General features: G+C 36.2%; 2 protein-coding genes across 4 annotated transcripts in view; both read right to left on the bottom strand.

Moving 5' to 3' along the window:
- tspeara (thrombospondin-type laminin G domain and EAR repeats a) overlaps positions 1 to 2,424 on the bottom strand; it is a 34,303-nt gene extending 31,879 nt beyond the window's left edge. Inside the window, exon 1 of one of the 3 annotated variants that reach the window (XM_087256569.1) lies at positions 2,315 to 2,424. The gene's annotated coding sequence lies outside the window, so the exon portion shown is untranslated. Of the gene's footprint in view, positions 1 to 1,768; positions 1,893 to 2,314 lie in introns of those variants that run through there. The other 2 variants (XM_087256572.1, XM_087256566.1) reach the window with 2 other exon arrangements.
- Positions 2,425 to 9,137: 6,713 nt separating this feature from the next.
- On the bottom strand, positions 9,138 to 23,021 carry ube2g2 (ubiquitin-conjugating enzyme E2G 2 (UBC7 homolog, yeast)). The gene is given in 6 exon segments (NM_001017767.1): positions 9,138 to 10,042; positions 12,503 to 12,643; positions 16,485 to 16,603; positions 22,417 to 22,462; positions 22,577 to 22,612; positions 22,921 to 23,021. Coding segments are annotated over 6 exon segments (498 nt in total). The 5' UTR covers positions 22,964 to 23,021; the 3' UTR covers positions 9,138 to 9,929.
- Between the last annotated feature and the right edge of the window lie 446 nt (positions 23,022 to 23,467).

Here is a 23,467-nt window from a genome sequence, read left to right as displayed (position 1 = left end):
AGAGGGGTGTGGTTAATAATAGTGTGGCTAAAGCTGTCAATCTAAGGTAAACAGGACCGCCACTCCAATAGCAGAAACAAATGGTCAGAGTTTGATTGAAGACAAACTCTTTTTTCAGCGGATTAACTTTTTTGGCACTGATTAAATGTTCATTTTAATATTATCCATATGACCTGGCAAAACAAACATTGCAAAGTTTGACTCCTATAGACTAAAGATTGTGTGAAGCCGAAGTTGCTGCAGACTTTTATTTCAGTATCATGATGTATTTCCACATGAAATGGGATATTGAGTAGGGAGCAGGGTTTTACTTTTTGTGCTCCTCCTCTCTTCGTTTCGTCTCCTTTCTTTATGCTTGGTGAACTGGATAAATTAAATTGGTCATGGGTAGCTGTTGGAAGAGCATCTGCCTTATAAAATATATGCCAGAGTAATTGGCGGTTCATTCCACTGTGGTGACCCCTGATAACTGGGCCAAAGAAATGTGAGTAAATAAGACCATCCAAATAAAGTGTAAACAATAAAACTACACCTCTCTTCAACATGCCGAATGATCTGAGGTATCGATCGTGTCAGTGGCTGTTACAACCCAGCCTGTTTTTCCCAGGAATATTTGTTTTGCATGACTTTTCCCTCTCACTCTCGGTCTCTCCCTGATACATTTTAGGATGTAATGGCTAAATGATATGGGTTTGTCTAATTAGTGGAGCAGGTATTACAGGTACTTTTTCAAAACACAAATTATCCTACTAAAACTACACCACAACATTAATAGCTAAGTGCTAATGTACTAATTCTAAAGTGAGAGGCTTATTTATCCAAAACTGTTATTATGTGAAATATTTAGAAAGGACATCTGCAACATAAAACATATGCCAGAGTAATTAACCAAGTAAAATTACCCTACAAAAAAATGACACAGTAATCTTGTAGCATTAGCTAAGTGCTAACTTTCTCATCCTACTTAAGGATTGCTTATGCAAAATTGTTATAATGAGAAATATTTAGAAATGGCATCTGCCACATAAAACATATTCCAGAGTAATCGAAAAAGTACAAAACCGTTCACGCTACAAATAATTTACACCTCAACTTTAATCTTGTAGCAGTAGCTAAGTGCTAACACACTAGTCCTGCTTAAGGTGAGGTGTTTGTTTATCCAAAGCTGTTATTATAAGAAATATTTAGAAAGGTCATCTGCAGTACAAAATATATGCCCACAAAGCAAATGTTTTCTGGCCCAGCTCTGGGCCACATGTTAACTTTTCCATCAGCCCAAGTACCGCAAAGAATGACGGTTCTGAAGTGGCCCATAACTGGATTAAAGACAAGGGCCACACATGGGCCATAACCGGCCTAAATCTCAAGCCAATTTATCACCCTTAACTGGCCCTAAACTGAGAGGGATCTAGAAGTAGACCTGGTGCAGTGCAATCTGAGCTGCATCCAATGCTTTTTAATGGGCTCACCTAACCCCAGCACTAACCCTACCCCTCACAGTGACGTCACTCACTCCATTTGAGTGAATTGTGTCTGGCATCGCTGGGTGATTCGATCTCAGCTTGCATCACAAAAGCTGCATCCAGAATTCCAGATACTATTGCCTGAACTGGTCCAAAACAGGTTTATTATTGGTACTGGTTCTCAGCTATAACCAGATCAACACCACCCTTTACCCAGAAATGCCAAAAACTGAGCCATAACCTAGCCTTATGTTACCTATAAACAATGTGAACAATCACCACACTGATCAGAGCCACACACCTACCATCCACAACTGGCCCAAATGTAGTTTGCCGTCATGCATGCATCATGGCCCACATTCGGCTGACATTATGTATGCCAGAGCCAGCAACACGCCAACAGTGCCATAATGAAGCCACAATTGGGCCAAGTCCCATGTGGGTCTTGGTGGGTCTATGTGGGTGCCAGATTAATTAACCAAGTAAAACCACATTATCCTACAAAAACATTACACATTAATCTTGTAACATTAGCTAAGTGCTAACATATTATTCTTACAGTACTTAAGGTGAGCAGACTGTTTATCCTAAATTGTAATAATAGAAATATTTAGAAAGGGCATCTGCTACATAAAACATATGCCAGAGTAATTGACATAGTAAAACAAGCGTTACCCTACAAAATATTTACACCACATTAGCATTAAGTGCTAACGCCCTACTTAAGGTGAGGCGTTTGTTCATCTAAAACTGCTATTATGAGAAATATTAAGAATATTAAATGAAGTGAAATCCTTACATTAATTATATTTTACAAGGTTTGACAGACTGTTCAAGACAACCTTGCTTACCTGAACAATTATAGAGTAGCAGATTTGCTAATGGTTTAACAACATCTGAAGCTAAGAGCAGCATGCGGCGCACCTGACCCACTTCACCTTTGTCACTTAAAGTCTTTCTCACATCAAAGCTGACAGAAAACGAGGAATATTAGAGACGTTAAAAGGGGAGGAACACAGCAATTGAAATTCTTTTGCGAGCAGCAATGGCCTTTGACAAACACTTGACTGTTATGTAGTTATGTTACTTGAGTTTAGTGGATATTAAAACACTGCGCTACCAGGTCATGAACTCTTGGCAGAATCCTGCCGTCCCAATTGAATATTTATAGTAGTAAATGAAAATTTAATCCTGTTAGAGGCAAGCGGTCCATGACTTCCAGGACTTTCAGAGCAGCCCGTTATCATAAAGCAGCTAGTGTTGGTGCTGCCATAATTCAGTTTGTGTTACTTCATGGGTTTGTTGACTTTACTAGTGGAAAGTGGACAGAAAAGGGGAGGAAACGTTTACACATTTACTTTTATACAAAAAATCATTTTTAAAGTTTTAAATGTGTATTCTAAAGGGATAGATGACCCCCAAAATGAAAATTACCTGATTATTTAATCATGTGGTTTTTAACCTTATGGCTTATGTTGAACACACAAAAGAAGGTATTTTGAAGAATGTTGGTTAATGGCACCCTTTGACTTCCATAGTAGAAAAAGTACTATCAGACATGCTAATACTATCTTATTATTTATTTATAGTGTGTGTGTGTGTGTGTGTGTGTGTGTGTGTGTGTGTGTGTGTGTGTGTGTGTTCAACACACAAAAGAAATTTGTCAAGAATTTTTTGATAGCCACAGTGCCACATGCAATATTTGACACTGACAAAGGTATTTATTGAAAAAATAGTCCTCCAATATTTACCATTAGACTAAATTTGACAAAGTTTTCATTTTACATCTTTTAATTTGATTTAGGGGCGAGGCAGTGGCACAGTAGGTAGTGCTGGCGCCTCACAGCAAGAAGATCGCTGGTGGCTTGTGTCTAACCTCGGCTCAGTTGGTGTTTCTGTGTGGAGTTAGCATGTTCTCCCTGCCTTCGTGTGGGTTTCCTCCGGGTGCTCCGGAATCATTAATCATCTCTAATTTTGTGTTCTTATATATCAGTGAAATATCCTTTAAACTAGGCGATGCAGTGGCGCAGTGGGTAGTAGGCTCAGTTGGCGTTTCTGTGTGGAGTTTGCATATTCTCCTTGCGTTCGGTACTTTGGTTTCCCCCACAGTCCAAAGACATGTGGTACAGGTGAATTAGGTAGGCTAAATTGTCCGTAGTGTATGACTGTGTGTGTGAATGTGTGTGTGGATGTTTCCCAGAGATGGGTTTCGGCTGGAAGCATAAAAAAAACTTGCTGGATAAGTTGGTGGTTCATTCCACTGTGGCGACCCCGGATTAATAAAGGGACTAAGCCAACAAGAAAATGAATGAATGAATAATTTGATTAAAAAATTTAGCATTTGAGAATTATTAGCCCTCCTGAAAATATAGCTTAAAGGGGCAAATAATTTTGACCTTAAAATGTTTTTAAAAAACTATATAATAAAACTGCTTTTATTCTAACCAAAATAAAACAAATAAGACTTTCTTAAGTAAAAATATTATCAGACATACTGTGAAATTTTCCTTGCTCTGTTAAACATCGATTGGGAAATATTTAAAAAAGAAAAAAAAATTCAGAGGAAGGCTAATAAATCTGACTTCAACTGTATATATAATTCCAAAAACAATATAAACAATATAAAACAAACAATATAAATACAGTGAAAACTGTCCTTGCTCTGTTAAACATCACAAATATTTGAAAAAGAACAATTTCACAGGATGGTTAATCATCTTGTCGTCAACTGTACATATCTTTCTTTACATGAAACTTCTTGCGAACCAAAAATCTTGCGAACCATAGACTCAAAGGTAAACAAGTCAAACAACCCATTACATTTTAACCAAAGATCTGTTGGCTGATGACGTTAGTCTTATAGGGTTGGGTGAAATGGGACATACTGGACTTCAGATTCAGATCAAATATGAGGAGTGCTAGAGGTGTGTGTGTGTGTGTGTGTGTGTGTGTGTCACGTTTGCTCTTCTTTGAAAGCTGTTGTGGTCTCACGTCTGACCCTGAGGCTGAGCTCTGCTTTGAGCTCCATTTATGTTTCATTATCAGCACTGTGTGTGAAGTATCAGACATGTTTGGACAGGGAAACTCATCACTTAACTCCAGCGTTTCTGTTCCCGTTGATGAAATTCCAGAAGGGATGGTTGCAGTCTCATTCTTTTTTAATTTGATTCATTCAATGGGTTTAAGTTGCAAGTACACCCGGAATTTGTGTCTAAAGAAATCCTCACCATTGAATCTATTTATTTAGTTATGTAATTGTGTGTAAATATATAGATTTACTCAGCTTTTTTAATGATTTTAGTATTTCACTAAATAATATGCTCATGTATATTTGATAATGTACAATACAGTTTGTAAAGTAATATTTTCTCTTTTAGTAGATATATTATATACTACATGAAAAAAAGACTTGTCGCCTATCCAAGTTTTAATAACAGCAAATAATAACTTGACTTCTAGTATCAGAAGTGGCTTATATGAAAGGCAAAGGCCTCTAGATTAGGCTTATTTTACCAAAATAAAATATGATCATGCCTTGATTTAATTATTTAATTAGGACAGTAAGGTCTGACTTTGCTTAGAAAAAAGTCTTGTCACTTAACAGAAATAATATACAGTGAAGATAAAGTCATGGTGCAGTGGAAACAGAATTAAAATTGTGTATGACTCCCATGAGCTTGGAGGACTGCATCCATACATCTCTGCAATGACTCAAATCACTTATTAATAAAGTCATCTGAAATGGCAAAGAAAGCGTTCTTGCAGGACTCCCAGAGTTCATCAAGATTCTTTGGATTCATCTTCAATGCCTCCTTCTTCATCTTACCCCAGACATGCTCAATAATGTTCATATCTGGTGACTGGCTGGCCAATCCTGAAGCACCTTGACCTTCTTTGCTTTCAGGATCTTTGATGTGGAGGCTGAAGTATGAGAAGGAGCACTATCCTGCTGAAGAATTTGCCCTCTCCTGTGGTTTGCAATGTAATAGGGCAGCACAAATGTCTTGATACCTCAGGCTGTTGATTTTGCCATTCACTCTGAGATCTCTCACATGCCCCCATACTGAATTTGTTTCTCTCAGAACTGGGATCGACGACAAGACTTTTGTCTGGATGTGTATTATATGAGATATATACTTTGTTTATCAAAGAAATGCTTCTAATTGAGTTTGCAGTATAAACCTTAAATAAAAGGTTTTTTAAAGTTAGTTTATTTCATGTGTTAGGTTTTACGTTACAATATTCTCAAAATCATTCTGCATGAATTATCTCTTTTCTTTTTATTTTACAACATTCTCCACAGAAATAGCTAAATGTGTCTGAGTTTGTCTGTATAATTGTGAATCTGGTTAAAATATATTAATATATAGGGCGTCACGTTGGCAGAGTCGCCTCACAGCAAAAAGGTCACTGGTTTGAGTCACGCCTGGGTCAGTTGGCATTTCTGTGTGGAGTTTGCATGTTCTCCCCATGTTCGCATAGGTTTCCTCTGTGTGCTCCAGTTTCCCCCACAAGTCCAAAGACATGCGGTGCAGGTGAACTGGGTAGGCTAAATTGTCTGTAATGCATGTGTGTGAATGAGTGTGTATGGGCGTTTCCCAGTGATTGGTTGCAGCTGGAAGGACATCTGCAGCGTAAAACATATGCTAGTAAGTTGGCGGTTCATTCCGCTGCGGCGACCCCAGATTAAAAACAGGACTAAGCTGAAAAAAAATGAATGAATGAATATATCTATAAAAATGTGAGCACATTGCTTCTAAATGAGGTGAATTTTTGACTTAATGATTTTCTTATCTCTTTTAAAAGTTAAAAATGTCATTATTATCTTGTCTATAAATGAATATAAACATAGCATATATTTTTGTGATGCTCTAAAAGACATTATTTTATTCTAAATAAAATTTTGTTTTGAAGATTAATGTTATCAGCCCTTTAAAGAATAAAAAGAAATCTTAAGTTTTCCTCAAACTTAACTATAAATTGTACATCAAGTGGTCTGTTTTTTTATGATTCAATTTTTATTTTCTTTTTCTTCAATAATTTCACAATACAATTGGTTCACACATTTTACCTCCTTTTAACATCCCCTTATCCCTCCCCTTCCCTACATAGGCAGTGCTGTCATTGAGTATTGCTATCATAGACCCAGTAAACACAAATACTTATTATTAAACTCCATAGGAACAGTAACAATACAATAAAACATAAATAAAAAAAATAATTAAAAAAACAAAAATAAATAAATAATGACATTTTTGGTGTGCGTCTCACCACATTGACCTTATTCCTTCTCCAAAAATGCCAAGTAATTACCCCATCTTCTCTGATAAACATCCAATTTATCTAGTATTCTATATGTCATTTTTTTTTATATGCTGCCACCTTCCCCAGTTTCGGAACCCATTCTTGAAATGATGGTGGACCTACTGAACGCCATCCCCTCATAATAATTTGTCTTCCAATCATAATACTTATTTGAATCCATTCACACATCTTCACACCAGGTCACAATACAAACGGGTCTCCTAATATTAGTTGAAGTCAGAACTATTAGCCCCCTTTTAATTTTTTTTTTCTCTTTTAAATATTTCCCAAATGATTTTTAACAGAGCAAGGAAATTTTCACAGTATGTCTGATAATATTTTGTCTTCTGGAGAAAGTCTTATTTGTTTTATTTCGGCTAGAATAAAAGCAGTTATTAATTTTTAAAAAACTATTTTTGGGACAAAATTATTAGCCCCTTTAAGCAAATTTTTTTTTTCGATAGTCTACAGAACAAACCACCGTTATACAATAACTTGCCTAATTACCCTAACCTGCCTAGTTAACCTAATTAACCTAGTTAAGCCTTTAAATGTCACTTTAAGCTGTATAGAAGTGTTTTGAAAAATACCAAGTAAAATATTATTTACTGTCATCATGGCAAAGATAAAATAAATCAGTTATTAGAAATAAGTTTTTAAAACTATTATGCTTAGAAATGTGCTAAACAGGGGCGCTAATAATTCTGACTTCAACTGTATATGTTAAGACAAAACGAAAAGCAGCATCCAGAAACAAGTGGTCTGTTTTTCTTAACTGCATGTGAATAATAAATATAAACGTATTTAGGTTAGCAAGATAAATGGTAAAAAAATGCTTCGATAAATTTTGAGTCTCTACTTGATAACGTTGCTCTATTTTGGTCACCTAGGAATATTAAAATAGTATTAAATATACTGAAAATAATTTAAAGAACTCATTTACTGTAGCTGCACCAATAGGGCCTTTTATACTCATAGAAATTATTTTAAATAATTTTACAATTTAAAACTGATTTATGATCAGCAGAATTTTCTTTTTTACTTTTAATTTCAGTTTGTCATCTGAATGTCCACGGGGTTATAGATGAGAGAAATGTGAGAGTAGGTGTGTATGTGGGAGATGATCAGAGGCAGAGCTGTTTTGTCAGAAGTGACAGCAAAGTCATCATATCTGACATTCAATTACAGTAATGTGTGGGAGGTAACAGCAGTACAGAAGCACAGCTCTCACAGTCCTGTCAATAAAGGCAACCCGCTGGTGTCTAGTATGCAGATGACGAAGCAGATCCACGCGGAAGCGGCTGTGTTATAATGAGCAACTACTGCTGCTGATACGGCATTAAGAATAACAGGAGTTAATCCGGCCTCTGATGCGGTCAGATTCCTGCAAACCCTGATTGAGCTCTGCCAACTCAAACAGGCCTGATGATGTTCACTGGAAAGTTGTTATGTCACCACATACTGAAGTTCAAAAGATCAGGGTCAGCAAGTGTATTTGATTTTATTATTATTGTAAAAAAGATTTTTATTCCAATTCAGAAACAATACTTAAATTGTCCAAAAGTGACATTAAAGCCCGCAAAAAAGTGTTTCGAGTGTTTTTTTTTATACTAATTAATTTCATTTAAGACTTCTTTTAAGAAACTGAATGAAAATGAATATCAACAAGCTTTTGCATTGGACTAACATTTTAAAAGTTTCCAAACATATCTGGGTCCAATTAGAACTGTTATCCTCAAAGTTTTCTCTTCATTCAGTGATTTGCTCTCAGCTTTCAATAAATAGTAGAATTGTCTCAGACAGTTTAGTGGTGACCAATACTATTAAAATATGGGTTACTTTTAGGAAACCCTTTAGCACCTATTGTATAATGTATCTTGTTTACCATCGTGTTCTGATTCTGTTTTTCGTGACTGGTCTTCTAAGGGTCTTAAAACCATTAAGGACTTGTATAATAAAGGTACATTTTTGTCAATTTTCAGATTTGTCTGAAAGGTTTCATCTTGCTAAAACTCATCTTTTTCGCTTCTTTCAGATAAGACAGTTTGGTATTTCTGTGCAGAGTTTCTCCCCGTGTTCGTGTGGGTTTCCCCCGGGTTCCTTCCACCGTCTAAATATGCTCTATATTATTGATAAAATAAGCCTAAATCTTTTTTCAAATTTCGTACTCTCAGGAAGTTCACTTTGGCCTTAGCAGCAGGGGAGTTTGAGATCGACCTGAGCTCGAATTTTCCTCACCCATGTGAAAGGGGGGAGCCCTGGACCCGAGGATCCATTGAGCGGGACAGTACACCAAACAAGCCATGTATAAATCATGAGCTAAGTGTGAACTCTTGAAACATATTAAAAAAAATCAACCGCAGGCGTTTATAAATCACAAACATTTATTGATTTCATTGGCTTTACAATCCTTGAGAACAGATGAAAGGCAAAATATCAAATACAGAATTTAAAAGATTTGTTTTTTTATGAAAGTAATGAAGTGAATCAAGCGTTTCTCTCTGACGAAGGCTGGGTTATTCAAACTTGGTACAACAGAATCTAAAAACCTCGAAAAATGAAAACAGTGAAATTGAACAAAACACTGACCTACTGTATGTGACCCTTACCAAATTTGAAAAATTGTTTATATGAAATGTAGTTAATCAAATGTTTTACAAATGTTTTTTTACCATTAACGTGATCTTCATTCCTAAAAGATCAACAATATAATCTGTTCATGAAAAACAAGTGGATGTGATAGTCTCAGTCTCTGCCTCGTCGATGCATTTATTAGAATGAGGCATTATTAACGCATGCATCAGCATACCGTCATCAAAGCTGCATTCCTTTTGGTTATCTCATGGATCTATAGATGGGTAACAGGCATGACCGGCAGCCCCAAAATGGCTGTGAATAACTGTAATTTACTTGACTTTCAATTAGAACACTGTCCGGTGAATGCATAAAGATTTGCCTTCTTCAACAAAAGCCGTTCGTTCACGCATCCGACCAATCCCCAGGACCGGGAAGGGAGAATGAAAAAGACTTGATGAGAATAAAGTGCTCACACTGGTGGAGGTAGGGGTAGTACACAACAACACTCACTCTTCCGCTGGGAGTTTGCATCCTCGTAAAACGTCACTGTCCTGGAGTGTGAGAGAGTGTCCGAACACGGCGCAGTCAGAGACCCAGAGATTTGCGCACGATCTGCTTAGCTAATCGATTAAACTGCTCTCTGTCCTCTCGCCACATCTTAGAGGCGTCCACGTTCGCCCCGCTCTCGTCATTAGGCTCTGTGGGAGCACAACAGTCAGATTTTTTAAGCATTGCTTTTTTTCTTCTTAAAGAAGCTGATATTTCATTAAAGGACAGAATTGTAGATAATCAGGGTTTCTGCAGATATCATAATTTCATATTTAAGACGTTTTAAGACCATTAAGTATTAAATTTAAGACCTATATCAGAATATTGAAAACACGCATACACATAAAGAGAAAATGCAAAAATCACAAAATTAGTGGCAAAATAATTGTATTCAAATGGAACAATATTGAAGACAGGTAAGATGAATCACTGAATTACAGGAAAAAAAAAACAAACAAACATCTTAAGGCTGATTTATACTTTCGCCTGGCTCCACATCGCGCACCTCCGCTGACTGCGCATGCACCTCAAACGGACGAGGCACTTTAAAACGACAGGAGCGGTCAAAAGAAAGCCACCTTAAAGTCAGACGGATAAACAGAGAAGTAGGAAGTTTCCGGAACTAGGTCATTTTGAAACTAATTATTTTTTATTATTTATTGTAAAAACTTGCTGGATAAGTTGGCGGTTGATTCCGCTGTGGCGACCCCGGATTAATAAATGGACTAAGCCGACAAGAAAATGAATAAATGAATAATGATTATAAAGATTTTTATAACCATTCAAGATTTTTTAAATCAAATTTTAATGCATCACTTGCTTTTCTTCATATGTCGGAAAGTTCTACCTATTAAAGTTAATTATTAATGATTACAGCTCATGTGTTGCTCAACAATTATATTTTTTATTATAGAAAGAATAAAAGCAAAAATAAATTAAATGTACACTTACTAAAAAATACTGATGTTTCTTATTTTTATTTTGCCCACTCAACAATTCACACATTACTGTCTGGTTCATTTCTGTCCTCTACTTAAAAGCTAAAAAGGCAATAATAGTCCAACATTCCTGACCATTATCACCAATAAAGCCTAGAAAAACAGGCATCGGTATATTGCTAACCGATAGGTTACGATTTCTTTCCAGTTATCAACTTTTGTCATGACCTCTGTTTGGTTGAACAAACTTATCCCTCAGGTTTTTCTGAACTTTAACAAAAACCTTCTTCCTTTCCCACTGCTGTTACAATTTCTGGCAAATAATTACTCTGTTCATCTAGTCATCCCTTTGATCATGCATGGACAGATCATAAAGTTGTCTTTAGTCTTACGTGTCTCAGACAAAATCTCTTCAAAGTGATTCATATTCAACTCAAATGAAACGCGGCACCGCACAAACTGTTTGCTTGAGTTTCAAAAAATTAAGTGCGCTCCGCCATGTCACTCGCACCCAAAGTGAACCTCTGCAAACTCTGCAATGATGTCACATTCGCCGCACACACCGAGTTCAATAACAGAAAGCCGATTAGCTATTGCATGTTCGTCTCAATTGTAGCTAAGGGTTGGGGGTGCAACTTCAATCCACTTAAAGGTGTAGTTTGTGAGTTTGACACATAGTGGTTGAACTAGGTATTGCGTTCCCGGGCCAAAACAAACACAAGTGCAGGTGGTCAGATTGACATTCAACAGAAGCAAGTTTGACAAGCCTAAAGGCTGATTTAAATTGTGTTCTAAATGAAAGCAATTGCACACAACAGAACGACCATTCTCCATATTAAAAAGAGTTTTTGTTCTAACCAACACCTGAAATATATATTATAATGTTAAAGAGGTTTAATATGTATTAACTAGATAATAAACCTTATCATTTCATGTTTCGTCTGGTGCAAACAGCCAAATTGCATGTTGTTAGGACACGGGGTTACAATGTAAACTGCTCACCTAATGTTTATGTTCGTAATATTTATATTATTTGCTAATTAATAACTTCATGTGGTCTCATATCGGAGTCTGCTACTGTCCACCGGAGGTCGCATTTCGGTCATGGGTGCATGCTTTGAGAGCCTTTCTGAATGAATGAATGAGCATTAGGTGGGGTTAAATGAACCAAAAAGACAGTCGTTCCGGCACGTAACTCACATTTTCGTAGCAGAATATCTTACTTTAGCATTGTTTTTCAGATAAACAAGAATGTTCACATGTTTCCTAAATGTCTAAAAACATATTAGTGCACTTTTATGCTTTAGAGTCAAAACCCTTTGAATTTGTAAAAAAATATAATAATTTAAAGTTAACTTAATCAATTTTTGTTGGGACAACATCAATGCATTGTGTGAAATTCAGCTTTTTTACAGTGTACTAGCTGTCTATCTATCAATTATAGCTTAATTAATTTATTCCATAAGGTGTTTTATTATACATTTACTACAAAAAAAAAACACAAAAAAACAAAACAAATATGGATTTGTATGGATCCCTGTTTGAATTATTTGCTTATGCCCTGCATTTAATATGAATATTTTTAAACACCACAAAATAATGTACAGTAGAGGCCTTCTAATTTCTCAGGAACCACTTTTAGGCAAATCGGAATCAAAAATGGTGACTGACCGGCGAGCATGCTGACCACAGACAGCAGGATCTTCTCCACACTCTGCACGGGACTCCATCTCTCAGCACTGCTCTCATACCCCATCGGATCATCACCGGGAGCGTGCAGGATCGAGATACACACACGTCCATCTGGGTAGACTGCACAACACACATCACAACCAAACCAATGATTATGAAGCCAAGTAATTAATTTGATAGTATATAACTGATTGACTCTATATGACCAGGGGTTCTTTATTCAATGCCCTTGCGTCCTCTTGTTATGCATATATATTATACAATTGAAATATTAGCCCCCCTGAATTATTAGGGCCCCTGTTTATTTTTTCACCAATTTCTGTTTAATGGAGGGAAGATTGTTTCAGCACATTTCTAAGCATAATAGTTTTAAAAACTTATTTCTAATAACGGATTTATTTTATCTTTGTCATGATGACAGTAAATAATATTTTACTTGATATTTTTCAAAACACTTCTATACAGCTTAAAGTGACATTTAAAGGCTTAACTAGGTTAATAAGGTGAACTAGGCAGGTTAGGGTAATTAGGCAAGTTATTGTATAACGATGGTTTGTTCTGTAGACTATCGAAAAAAAAATTCGCTTAAAGGGGCTAATCATTTTGTCCCAAAAATGTTTTTTTTTTAAATTAATAACTGCTTTTATTCTAGCCGAAATAAAACAAATAAGACTTTCTCCAGAAGAAAAAATATTATCAGACATACTTTGAAAATTTCCTTGCTCTGTTAAACATAATTTGGAAAATATAAAAAAAATTAAAAATAAAAAAGGGGGCTAGTAATTCTGACTTTAACTGTACATAGTCTGCTCACCACTTCAGAAGTTGACATGACAGAATATTCTGCCATAATACAAATTTGACAGTGTGCTCAAGACTTCTATGCTAATGACATTACGGTTATGGTTATTTGTGCAGAGCAAATCTTTCTAGTGAATGAAGTCCACTTCAGAGCATCAAACACTATGTAGGGAACATGTCGATCTCAGACCAGTTCCTTCTTGGAGCTCTTTTCTAATGAGTTAGTTATCTAAATCAGGTGTGTTAAATAAAGAGACATGCAAAATAAGCAGAGCGGGGTGTGCGAGTACCAGAACTGAAAACCCCTGCTCTAGACATCTTTACGGTCTTCATTGCCGGTTGACTGAATGCATTTGAATACACTTCCAACTTGATTATATCTGCTCGTGACATTATATAAAACCAGCTAGCTGGTTCACTTCACTGCATTTCATCCCACAGAATGAACCACTTCTCCCAAATCACCGAAAAACTCAACGTTGAACAGAGTTCAATCAGAAACTATGAACAGATGTCAAGGTCCTTAAAAGATAAAAGAACATACAAATTAATCTGCTAAATTAATTAAAGCATTAGTTCCATGAGCATTGACCTGTGATGGGTTTCCCTTATAAAGCAAGAAAGAGCAAGTTATAAGAGGACACAATTAAAGATGAGATTATTAACCCTGAATGAAACCACCCCCGCATGGTATCAGCCCGACTGATGTTATCTGGCGTTTCTCCCCACAGCTGAGGACAGTGATCAGAATCTGAGCCGTCCCGCTCTGATAACCGCCTCCAGAGCCACGGCACCATCAGAGGACGCTCTGCTGCTATCTGTGGCCTGCAGGAAGACCTTTATCTGGGCTCACTTCCCTGAACGCGTTGTCCACACATCCACCAGCCGGACCAGAGGAAATGCCCCAACAATAAAGCAACTTTAGGACTCTGATGCTACAGAGACAGTCTACGCTCATGTGCCACCAAGTACTACATTATAAGGCTCTCTTCATCCAGATTCTGGAGTCTCTGCAACTCATAAAGTGGACAGTTTTAAGTGATTGTTAGATGGTGCAGGAAGTCATATATTTGACTCTTAAACCGTCACTATGGGAATGTTAAAATTAGGGCTGTGCGAATTGGGGAAGATATTTAATTGCGTTTTTTTATTTTTTATTTTTGACGATTTCGATTTGATTTAGTAGTCAAGCTTCAACTCAATAATCTGTATCGTAGCTTCTTACTTCATAAATGCAGTGAGTGTTAGTTAAAAAAAGAAACTGAAAAAATATTAACAAACATTTATTCACATTTGTTTTTAAATATTCTGAAATTAAACACTCATTTTTCTATAGAGCAAACACTAAACACAAATAAAATGACCGTACCTTTCTGTAAACAAGTTGAACTCAAATTAGGAATAGTGTAGCTAAGCTAATTATAAAAACAAACAAAAAAATAAATAAAAATACAGAACACTTAGCAAACTAACAGGACTGAAACAACTCTGAAAATGTACCTTGCTGTTGCTTGCTACTAAATTGAGTGTCGCTGGCAATACTTTCAGCTGACTTTTTAGCAAGACACTCATCTCTCAATTGGCTAGTAAGACTATCACACACAGACAGAAGTCACGCATTTGTTCTGAGCAGGGGAAATTAAATAATACAAATATTTTTTATATCGCAGCCTCTTGCGATTAGCTAATTGCAACGTTTCAAATTGCGATTTGATTTTGATTATTGCACAGCCCTAGTTAAGCCCTATCCAATTTATGACTATGTTTTTCTTTATGGTACTAGGAAAGTCTACATTCGAATGACTGTCATATAATACATTATTTTCATTTATTGAAGCAGAGAACAGCATTTAATGTTACCTCAGTGCTTGCATGGAGGAAGATCGGTTTATAATACGACGAGTTATGGGGGACAAATTTCTGGGAGGTTTAAATTGATTCAAAGCTGACAACAGTAACTATATCAATGATGATGACCCAATTTGAGTTTATGATGCAATTTCATGTGATCCACCAGTAATTTATTTGTGTTTGTTTATTTATAACACTTTTAGGGTGTCTCTATTGTCATCTTTAATTCATTTTTTAACCATACTGACCTCTTTTAAATACCGATACATATTTATGTATAAAAAAATGAAAAGGCTGTAAGCTTTTATTTTGGTGAATTTGATTCATATGTTACCTTGTAGCAAAACTGAATGTAAACATGAGGTGAAAATGAAACCTATTTAAACCAAAGCTAAAAAAAGCATATGCTTCTTCTTTCTTCCTTTTCAGAGTTTATATTGTTTTGTAATGAGTTGTATTAGTTGCTTTGCTTAACAATTGTATTCATTTATTAGATTTTTACATGTCCGAAATAGGCACGGACTGGTTTATATGTTTCTGATAGTAAGATAACCTTGGATAAAAATATCACAGTTTCAGGGTATTGTGATTCCTGCTCTAAAATAACTTCTTTTTAAATGTCTTAGTCAAAAACAAAACCTTTTTCCCCTTCAAACACAATATATTTAATTTTAGGAAACATTTATAATATTTTAGAACAGTAAACATGTCAGGATAAATAATTTAAATAAATCATTGACTTCTGATAGCTTCATTGGTTTTGAAAACACATAATATTTTTACAAAACCTAAAACAAAACACATTAAAAAACCTTTACATATACCGTAGGAAGTAGGAACAATACAACAGAAAATCTTTGTGGTTTTAAAAGCTGGACTTTTCCATGGATCTTTTTGGTAAACCTTACATCATCTAAATAAAGTCTAAAGAATTTGAACAATCTTAAACAATTCAAGTGGATCAAGAAGAGTCACTGTGTAATAAATAAATAAATAAATAAAAACAATATAATAGATGGATAAATTGTTACAGCACATGCTATTATGAATAAAAATATGAATATGTTTCAATACATATTATGCTTTTAGGCCTTTATGAAAGATTTTAATCCACTTCAAATGTTGACTACTGTATGTATTCTCACTCTAATAATCGTGTCATAATAAACAAATGATAAAATATAATTATATCATGTAATAAATACATAAAAAGTAAATAAAACTTCAAATTACAGTTTATACGAGGCAGTAAACCTCTCAATAAACTGTCTGAATGCTAAATGTGTTGTCCAGAACAAAAAGCACTCACTGTTGGGATGAAACATGTCGCAGGTGAACTTCATCTTGGGAGGGCTGAGAGGGTAGTCTGAGGGGAAACTGAGGATTGCAGGAAACACGCCGCCCTCAAAACATGTGTCCTCTGGGCCCCTAAAATAAGAAAACAAGAAGAAAATAATGCAAATCTAAGCCTACGACATATCCTGACTAACAAGACTGCTTCGGAATCGTTTTTCAAATTTAATGCTTGGCCTTTGCTGCAAAAGGGAGCAAATAAAGAAAAAGCATTCCAGCAGTGACTCCTCTAAGCAGGGGCTATAAGCGGGATGTCTGGAAAAGCTATTACTTTATTACTCTCAAATCCTAACCATTCAGTGGAGTTTTATTACAACATTTTTAAACGCACATTAAAGCTTTATGCAGGAATTTTTACTCCCAAGAACTTTTCAGAATATAATCAAATCTTTAGCGTTGGGAATTAAATGAACCTGCAGGGGGTGCAGAAAACCTTTCCCAGACAAACAGCATGCAAACCTGTCTACACAGTATAGAACTTGGACTTAAAATTTTTTTTTCTTTGTTCAAACTGCAACTTTTGGTTTAGGACAAACACAAATTTCCAAATTTTTGGTTGTGAAAATTGCTCAAATGTGGCAGATGAAATCATAACTCGCGTGGTTCAATCGACAGATCTGCGACAGGGCAACTATAGTTTCGTGAAACACTCATCACTACATCGTTCTTTTTCCAAATAATGCATCATAGTATGGTAGTTCACACGCGAGTTACATCATTGTTTGGAAAACGCACCCCAGAGTTGTAGTTTATTAAGAAACTCGGCAAGCAGCTGTCATAATAACAGAATTGTTATCTTAATGTCATTATCGTTGGACTAAATTGCTTTTAAACTATATTTTACAGATCGTTTTAAGATTTACCACGGTTTGGAAAAGTCAAGGTTTTATAAGCGCCAAAATTGTGTTACCATTCCTACGATACATGCAAGTTTTCTGTGTTTATTTATTTTTTGTTGCTTTTTACGTGTTTTATATTATTTTTAATTTTATTTAATTTTTAGAGCAACGGTATCTCCACCAGCAAATGACCCTCCACATCAAAACCTACTGTTCCAAAATATTTTAAATGTTTCTTAAAATACAATATATTTAGTTCGATGGGGAAAAACGCTGTTACCCAGACATTTAAAAAGAACATATTTTAGAGCAGTAATCACACTACTGTGATATTAAAGCTGGGCGATATGGCAAGTCTCGATAATTATTTTACATATGGAACGATAACGATATATTGTTCGATATAGGTTGTCTGCTGTGTGACTTAGATCAAAATAAAGTAAAAAAAGTTCAGAGCTTATCATTGTTATTGACATAAATTTTATTGTGATTCAATATAATATAATTTATCTGCCCAGATGTGATACCATGAAATCGCAATATTTTAAATCAAGGTTATCATACCATCAGAATCTTATACTGGCCCATGCCTAGTACTAAATGCTGCTCTATCTGAAGAAACTCTGATAGATATTTGAAGCTGCTATGCCTTTTTCTACATTGTTCAATAAAGTAGTAGTTATTTTCGAGGGGTAACACATATTGTCAGCTTCAACTATCTAGCGAAATTAACTACTACTCTATTGAACAACGTAGAAAAAAGCGTGAGAGCTTCAAATGTCTATCAGAGTAAACTACTGCCTTAATTTTTCAGTTTTTTTTATTTTCAATTCAATTCAGCTTTATTTGTATAGCGCTTTTACAAAGCAGCTTCACATAAATGGTCATAGTAACTGGAACAGTGTAGTTCAGTTTTTAGTGTTTAAGTTCAGTTCAGTTCAGTTTAGCTCAGTTCAGTGTGATATAAAACCATTACTGAGAGTTCAAACACTGAAGAGCAAATTCATCGATGCGTAGCTCTACCAATCCTGAACCATGCATTTCATTAATTATACATTTAATGGTTTGTTAGAGTGGTGGTTCATTCCGATTGACATTTGAAACTGACAAAATGCGCTACCTCTGTTTTTACACCCTTCTTTAAAGTAGGTAGTGCATTCTGATAGACATTTGAAGCTCACAAGATGTGCTAACCCTTGTTTTTTTTTTTATGAAAAATGACAGATAGAGCTACCGGTAGCACATTCTGAGGAGGTAGCACAGATTGCCAGAACACTGACAAAATGCTTCAAACAGACTAAATAAAATGCGTTGGACATGCAAGACTGCAGAATTAAAACCAGAGAGATATAAGAGAGAAACCACAGCAGATCTCTTTATATCGATGGATGCTACAACTAAAATAAAAACACTATCTACTGTATATCATAAACGTCATAAATCACCGAAATCCATCCAGCGCTGCTGACAGAATTGGCAGAACTTCATGGAATCATTCTAAAAGGTCCATTTGACATGCAAATCTCCTTCTGTTTACCCAGCATATCCAGCTGTCGGTCAAATACTGTTTCTATGGGCGGATATCGATCAGTAATCATGATTAGCACCGCATCAAAAGAGCTCCGTCCCCTATCTGTGGAACAGCTGTCGGGGAGTTGCTAGGGGACACAGTTCCTTATTTTGCTTGGCACTTCATTTCACTTAAAGGGTTATCGGCCAAAACCGCTGATCTAACCACCAGTTTGATTGACTGGAGGACACGCTGATTGGTCTTATCCAAAATCAAAACCACTTATCATCGCTTAATGTGCCCTCATTGACCAAGTATCGCTAGTGAATAGGAGCAGTGCAGGCTGTGAATGAATACAGGCTTGGAGAAAAAGTGAAACAAAGTTGCAAATGCCAAATTGTAAAATGTGACGAGAGTTTTATTAAATTAAAATAGGTTTGATAAATCTATTAACTAATCACAGTTTCATAGCATTAGCATTTTAGGTCAACGTAACACTAAACTGATTAAAATACAAAAGTACAAAGTTAAACGCTTTAAGAATGGAGTAAATGTTAAATTTTATCATGCGTCATTCTGAAAAATAACTTGTTGCATGCTCTTACTATAACTGATCTATGTTTATAAATTATATTTTAAATTATCTGCTGCTTTTGACACATTCATTAATACTTTTTTCGAATGATAGGCTACAGGGTAATGTTTTACTTGAACATGGTGTTCATAGGATCTTTATAATTATGACATAACACATCATGAATATGAATGAGATTTTAAGCATCGTTATGACAACTGTAATTGAGTGTCGTTCCCTCAGTTGTGTCCCTTTAAATGCAAAGATGGTGTAGTCTGAGATATCTGTCGTGGCAACTTCATATAACCAAGAGGACATAGCCTGTTATGTTTATGACAGATTTATTTATTTAAGTTATGTAGTCTTTAAAATGACAAGTTGCCTTGATGCAGTGGCGCAGTAGGTAGTGCTGTCTCTCACAGCAAGAAGGTCGCGGTGTCTCTGGTTCGAACCTCGGCTCAGTCGGCGTTTCTGTGTGGAGTTTGCATGTTCTCCCTGCCTACGCGTGGGTTTCCTCCGGGTGCTCCAGTTTCCCCCACAGTCCAAAGACATGCGGTACAGGTGAATTGGGTAGGCTAAATTGTCCGAAGTGTATAAGTGTGTGTGTGAATGTGTGTGTGGATGATTCCCGGAGATGGGTTGCGGCTGGAAGGGCATCCGCTGCGCAAAAACTTGCTGGATAGGTTGGTGGTTCATTCCACTGTGGCGACCCCAAATTAACAAAGGGACTAAGCCGACAAGAAAATGAATGAATGAATGAAGTTGCCTTGATAAAGACAGATTATGGTTTATTATTTATCTCAAGTTGTTAAAAAAAGACATTTAAAAATTCAAACAATGTCACCTTTATCTTTAAAATTACATAACTGTGCTAATGACACTTAATAACAATCATTATAAGCATGCGTACAACCACATTTATATTCATGATGTCATGATTATGAAGGTTTCATGACAGTCTTATAAACATTTCCCTTAAGTAAAGTGATACTGAATAGTTTCACCTAGTAGAAATACAGCAAAGCAGACAAACAATCAAACAACAAACACATTTTTACACACACACACAACAATATGATCTTGTATTCATTCAGTCATTCATTCATTTTCTTGTCGGCTTAGTCCCTTTATTAATCCGGGGTCGCCACAGCGGAATGAACCGCCAACTTATCCAGCACATTTTTACGCAGCGGATGCTCTTCCAGCCGCAACCCATCTCTGGGAAACCTCCACACACACATATGCACACACTCATACACTACGGACAATTTAGACTACCCAATTCACCTGTACCGCATGTTTTTAGACTGTGGGGTAAACCGGAGCACCCGGAGGAAACCCACGCGAACGCAGGGAGAACATGCAAACTCCACACAGAATCGCTAACTGAGCCGAGGATCGAACCAGAGACCTTCTTGCTGTGAGGCGACAGAATTACCTACTGCACCACTGCTTCGCAATGATCTTATATTCTCTTTCTATGTTTGTTTTATACATATCCTTACTGTTTTTTGTGTTGAATTGGTCTCCTCCAAACTAAACTGACTGAATGACACACAGATACACACACAGGTGCATGTGTATTTGCATACTTTGCACTATTCTACACCCCTTTGTAATGTAAATAGTGTGAGGAATATAAATAAAAGCCATCTATATGTTTTTTTTAAATGCAGACCTAATTTATACTGTGAACAAAAAATATCATAAACGGATCTAAATATTTTTTGAAGAACATTTTTGCTTCTATAAAGTTGTCATTTAATATTTTTGTTCTACTCAGTAAAGTAATCCATTTATTAATTCACAAACTTAACCACACTAATACTTGTAATCTAATTTGTATGTGTTTGTTTAATCATGTTTTTGTGTAATTTCATTCCTTTATTCATTTTCTTTTCAGCTCAGTCCCTGTATTAATCAGTGGTCACCACAGCGGAATGAACCACCAACTTATCCGGCATGTATTTTACGCAGCGGATGCCCTTACATCTGCAACCCATCACTGGGAAACACCCATACACTCTTTTTCACACGCATAGACTCTGGCCAATTTAGCTTGTCCAGTTCCCCTATAGCGCCTGTCTTTGAACTGTGGGGGAGCGTGGAGGAAACCCATACACGCAAACATGGGGAGAACATGCAAACTTCACACAGAATTGCCAACTGACCCAGCTGGTGCTCGTACCAGCGACCTTTTTGCTGTGAGGCGACGTCGCGACCCACTGCTCCACAATGCCGCCCAAGATTGATTTATTTATTAATGATAATAACACTAATAATAATAACAATTTCTACATGTTCCATACATTTTAAATGTTTTTAAATGTTTGTTTGCTTTATGGTAATGTGTTGACTCATTTATCTAGGGTTTTTATTAACTAAATTACGCATTATTAAAAATTTTCATGTCTTTTTTTTTCTCCAGACATCTTTATGGACCCCAAGCACTCCCCTGTAGCCCCCTGAAAGTCCCCAAAGCTCTGCAGCAGACAGCAGGTGTAGTACACAGATATACAGTACACAAAATGACTGTTTTGAGTGTCAAAAAAACACATTTTCTCACTAATACCTTCAAATTATGTGCCTAAAAAAAAGAAAGAAGGGCAGCACGGTGGCTCAGTGGTTAGCACTGTCGCCTCACAGCAAGAAGGTCTCTAGTTTGAGTCCCGGCTGGGCCAGTTGGCATTTCTGTGTAGAGTTTACATGTTCTCCCCGTGTTGGCATGGGTTTTCTCCTGGTGCTTTCCCCCACAGTCCAGACATGTGGTATAGGTGAATTGAATAAATTTGGCGTAATGTATGAGTGTGACTGCAAGAGTGTATGGGTGTTTCCCAGTGCTGGGTTGCACCTGGAAAGGCATCCGCTGAGTAAAAGGATATGCAGGAAAAGTTGGCGGTTCATTCCGCTTTTAACAATGAAATTAATGAATAAATAAAGAGAAGCAATTATATGCAATACTTACATAATCAGAGCTTCCCACTCAAAGAAATTCTCCTCATTTACAGGCCCTGAGAGAATGGCATGGGTCAGACTATTAAATTAATGAATTATTATTTTAATTTGTTTAACGACATAATACTCGGAGGTAAATGGAGCAGTTCGCTAACTGTCCCAATTCTCACCTGCCACAATCCCCTCCGGAGGGTTTAGGGTTAGTTCTGCAAAGAAACAAATGCATTTAGAGAACAGAAACCTGCCAAATAAAATGAAATTTGAGTACAGTGTACATGTTATGAACTGATGTTCGAGTTATTTACAGCCATTTTTAGTGTATTCAGGGTGACTTCGGTTGATGCTTTGGTCTAACTCGTAAAAGTAATTCATACTGTCCTAATTTGCTGGTAAAGTTCTGGAAGTGTCGAAGTGTTTTGGGAAACAACAGCTGCCAAACTGTTGCAAGCAAAACACTGAAAAGCCCTCAGCTCACAGGCAACATCACTGCGCTGAACGGAATTACGTGACTTACGTTTGTATTCCGCCATGAGTCTTTTTAAAGCTGTTCCAGCCATTTTATAGCCTGGTCTGGAAAGAAGTTGTTTTGACACGAAGGATGACGACAACTGACACGATGAAAAAATCTTCTTCTTCCGGGACAAAAGCGAATGAAGAATCTCACACGCGAAGGATTTCCCACTCGATCTTCACTTCCGTGTGAAGTCACGTGGCCCTAAAACGTTCTCACGGTAGAAAAAAAAAACATTATGAAAATAAAACCATCAAGTTTTGTGATAATTAAAAAAAAGTAAAAAAAAATTCAATTAAATTTTAAATTAGAAGAAAAAAATCCCTAAAAATTCTTGACTAACTTGGCTTAATAATAAATAAGATTTATTGCAAGTGATTGATATGAATTTGCTCTTGTTTGTTTATCATTCATTCATTCATTCATTCATTTCATGTATGTTGTTTTTATAATTTCTTTTGCTGTTAATAATTACAATCCCTGTATTTGATACAAACTGGTTTAATAAAGGTTGAAAAAGATAAATAAATGGATTCTCAGACATTTTTAT

This window comes from Danio rerio, chromosome 6 (genome assembly GCF_052040795.2).
Source record: "Danio rerio strain M-AB ecotype USA chromosome 6, GRCz13ab, whole genome shotgun sequence".
Classification (NCBI taxonomy): domain Eukaryota; kingdom Metazoa; phylum Chordata; class Actinopteri; order Cypriniformes; family Danionidae; genus Danio; species Danio rerio.
This window is presented reverse-complemented; position numbering and strand designations above follow the sequence as displayed.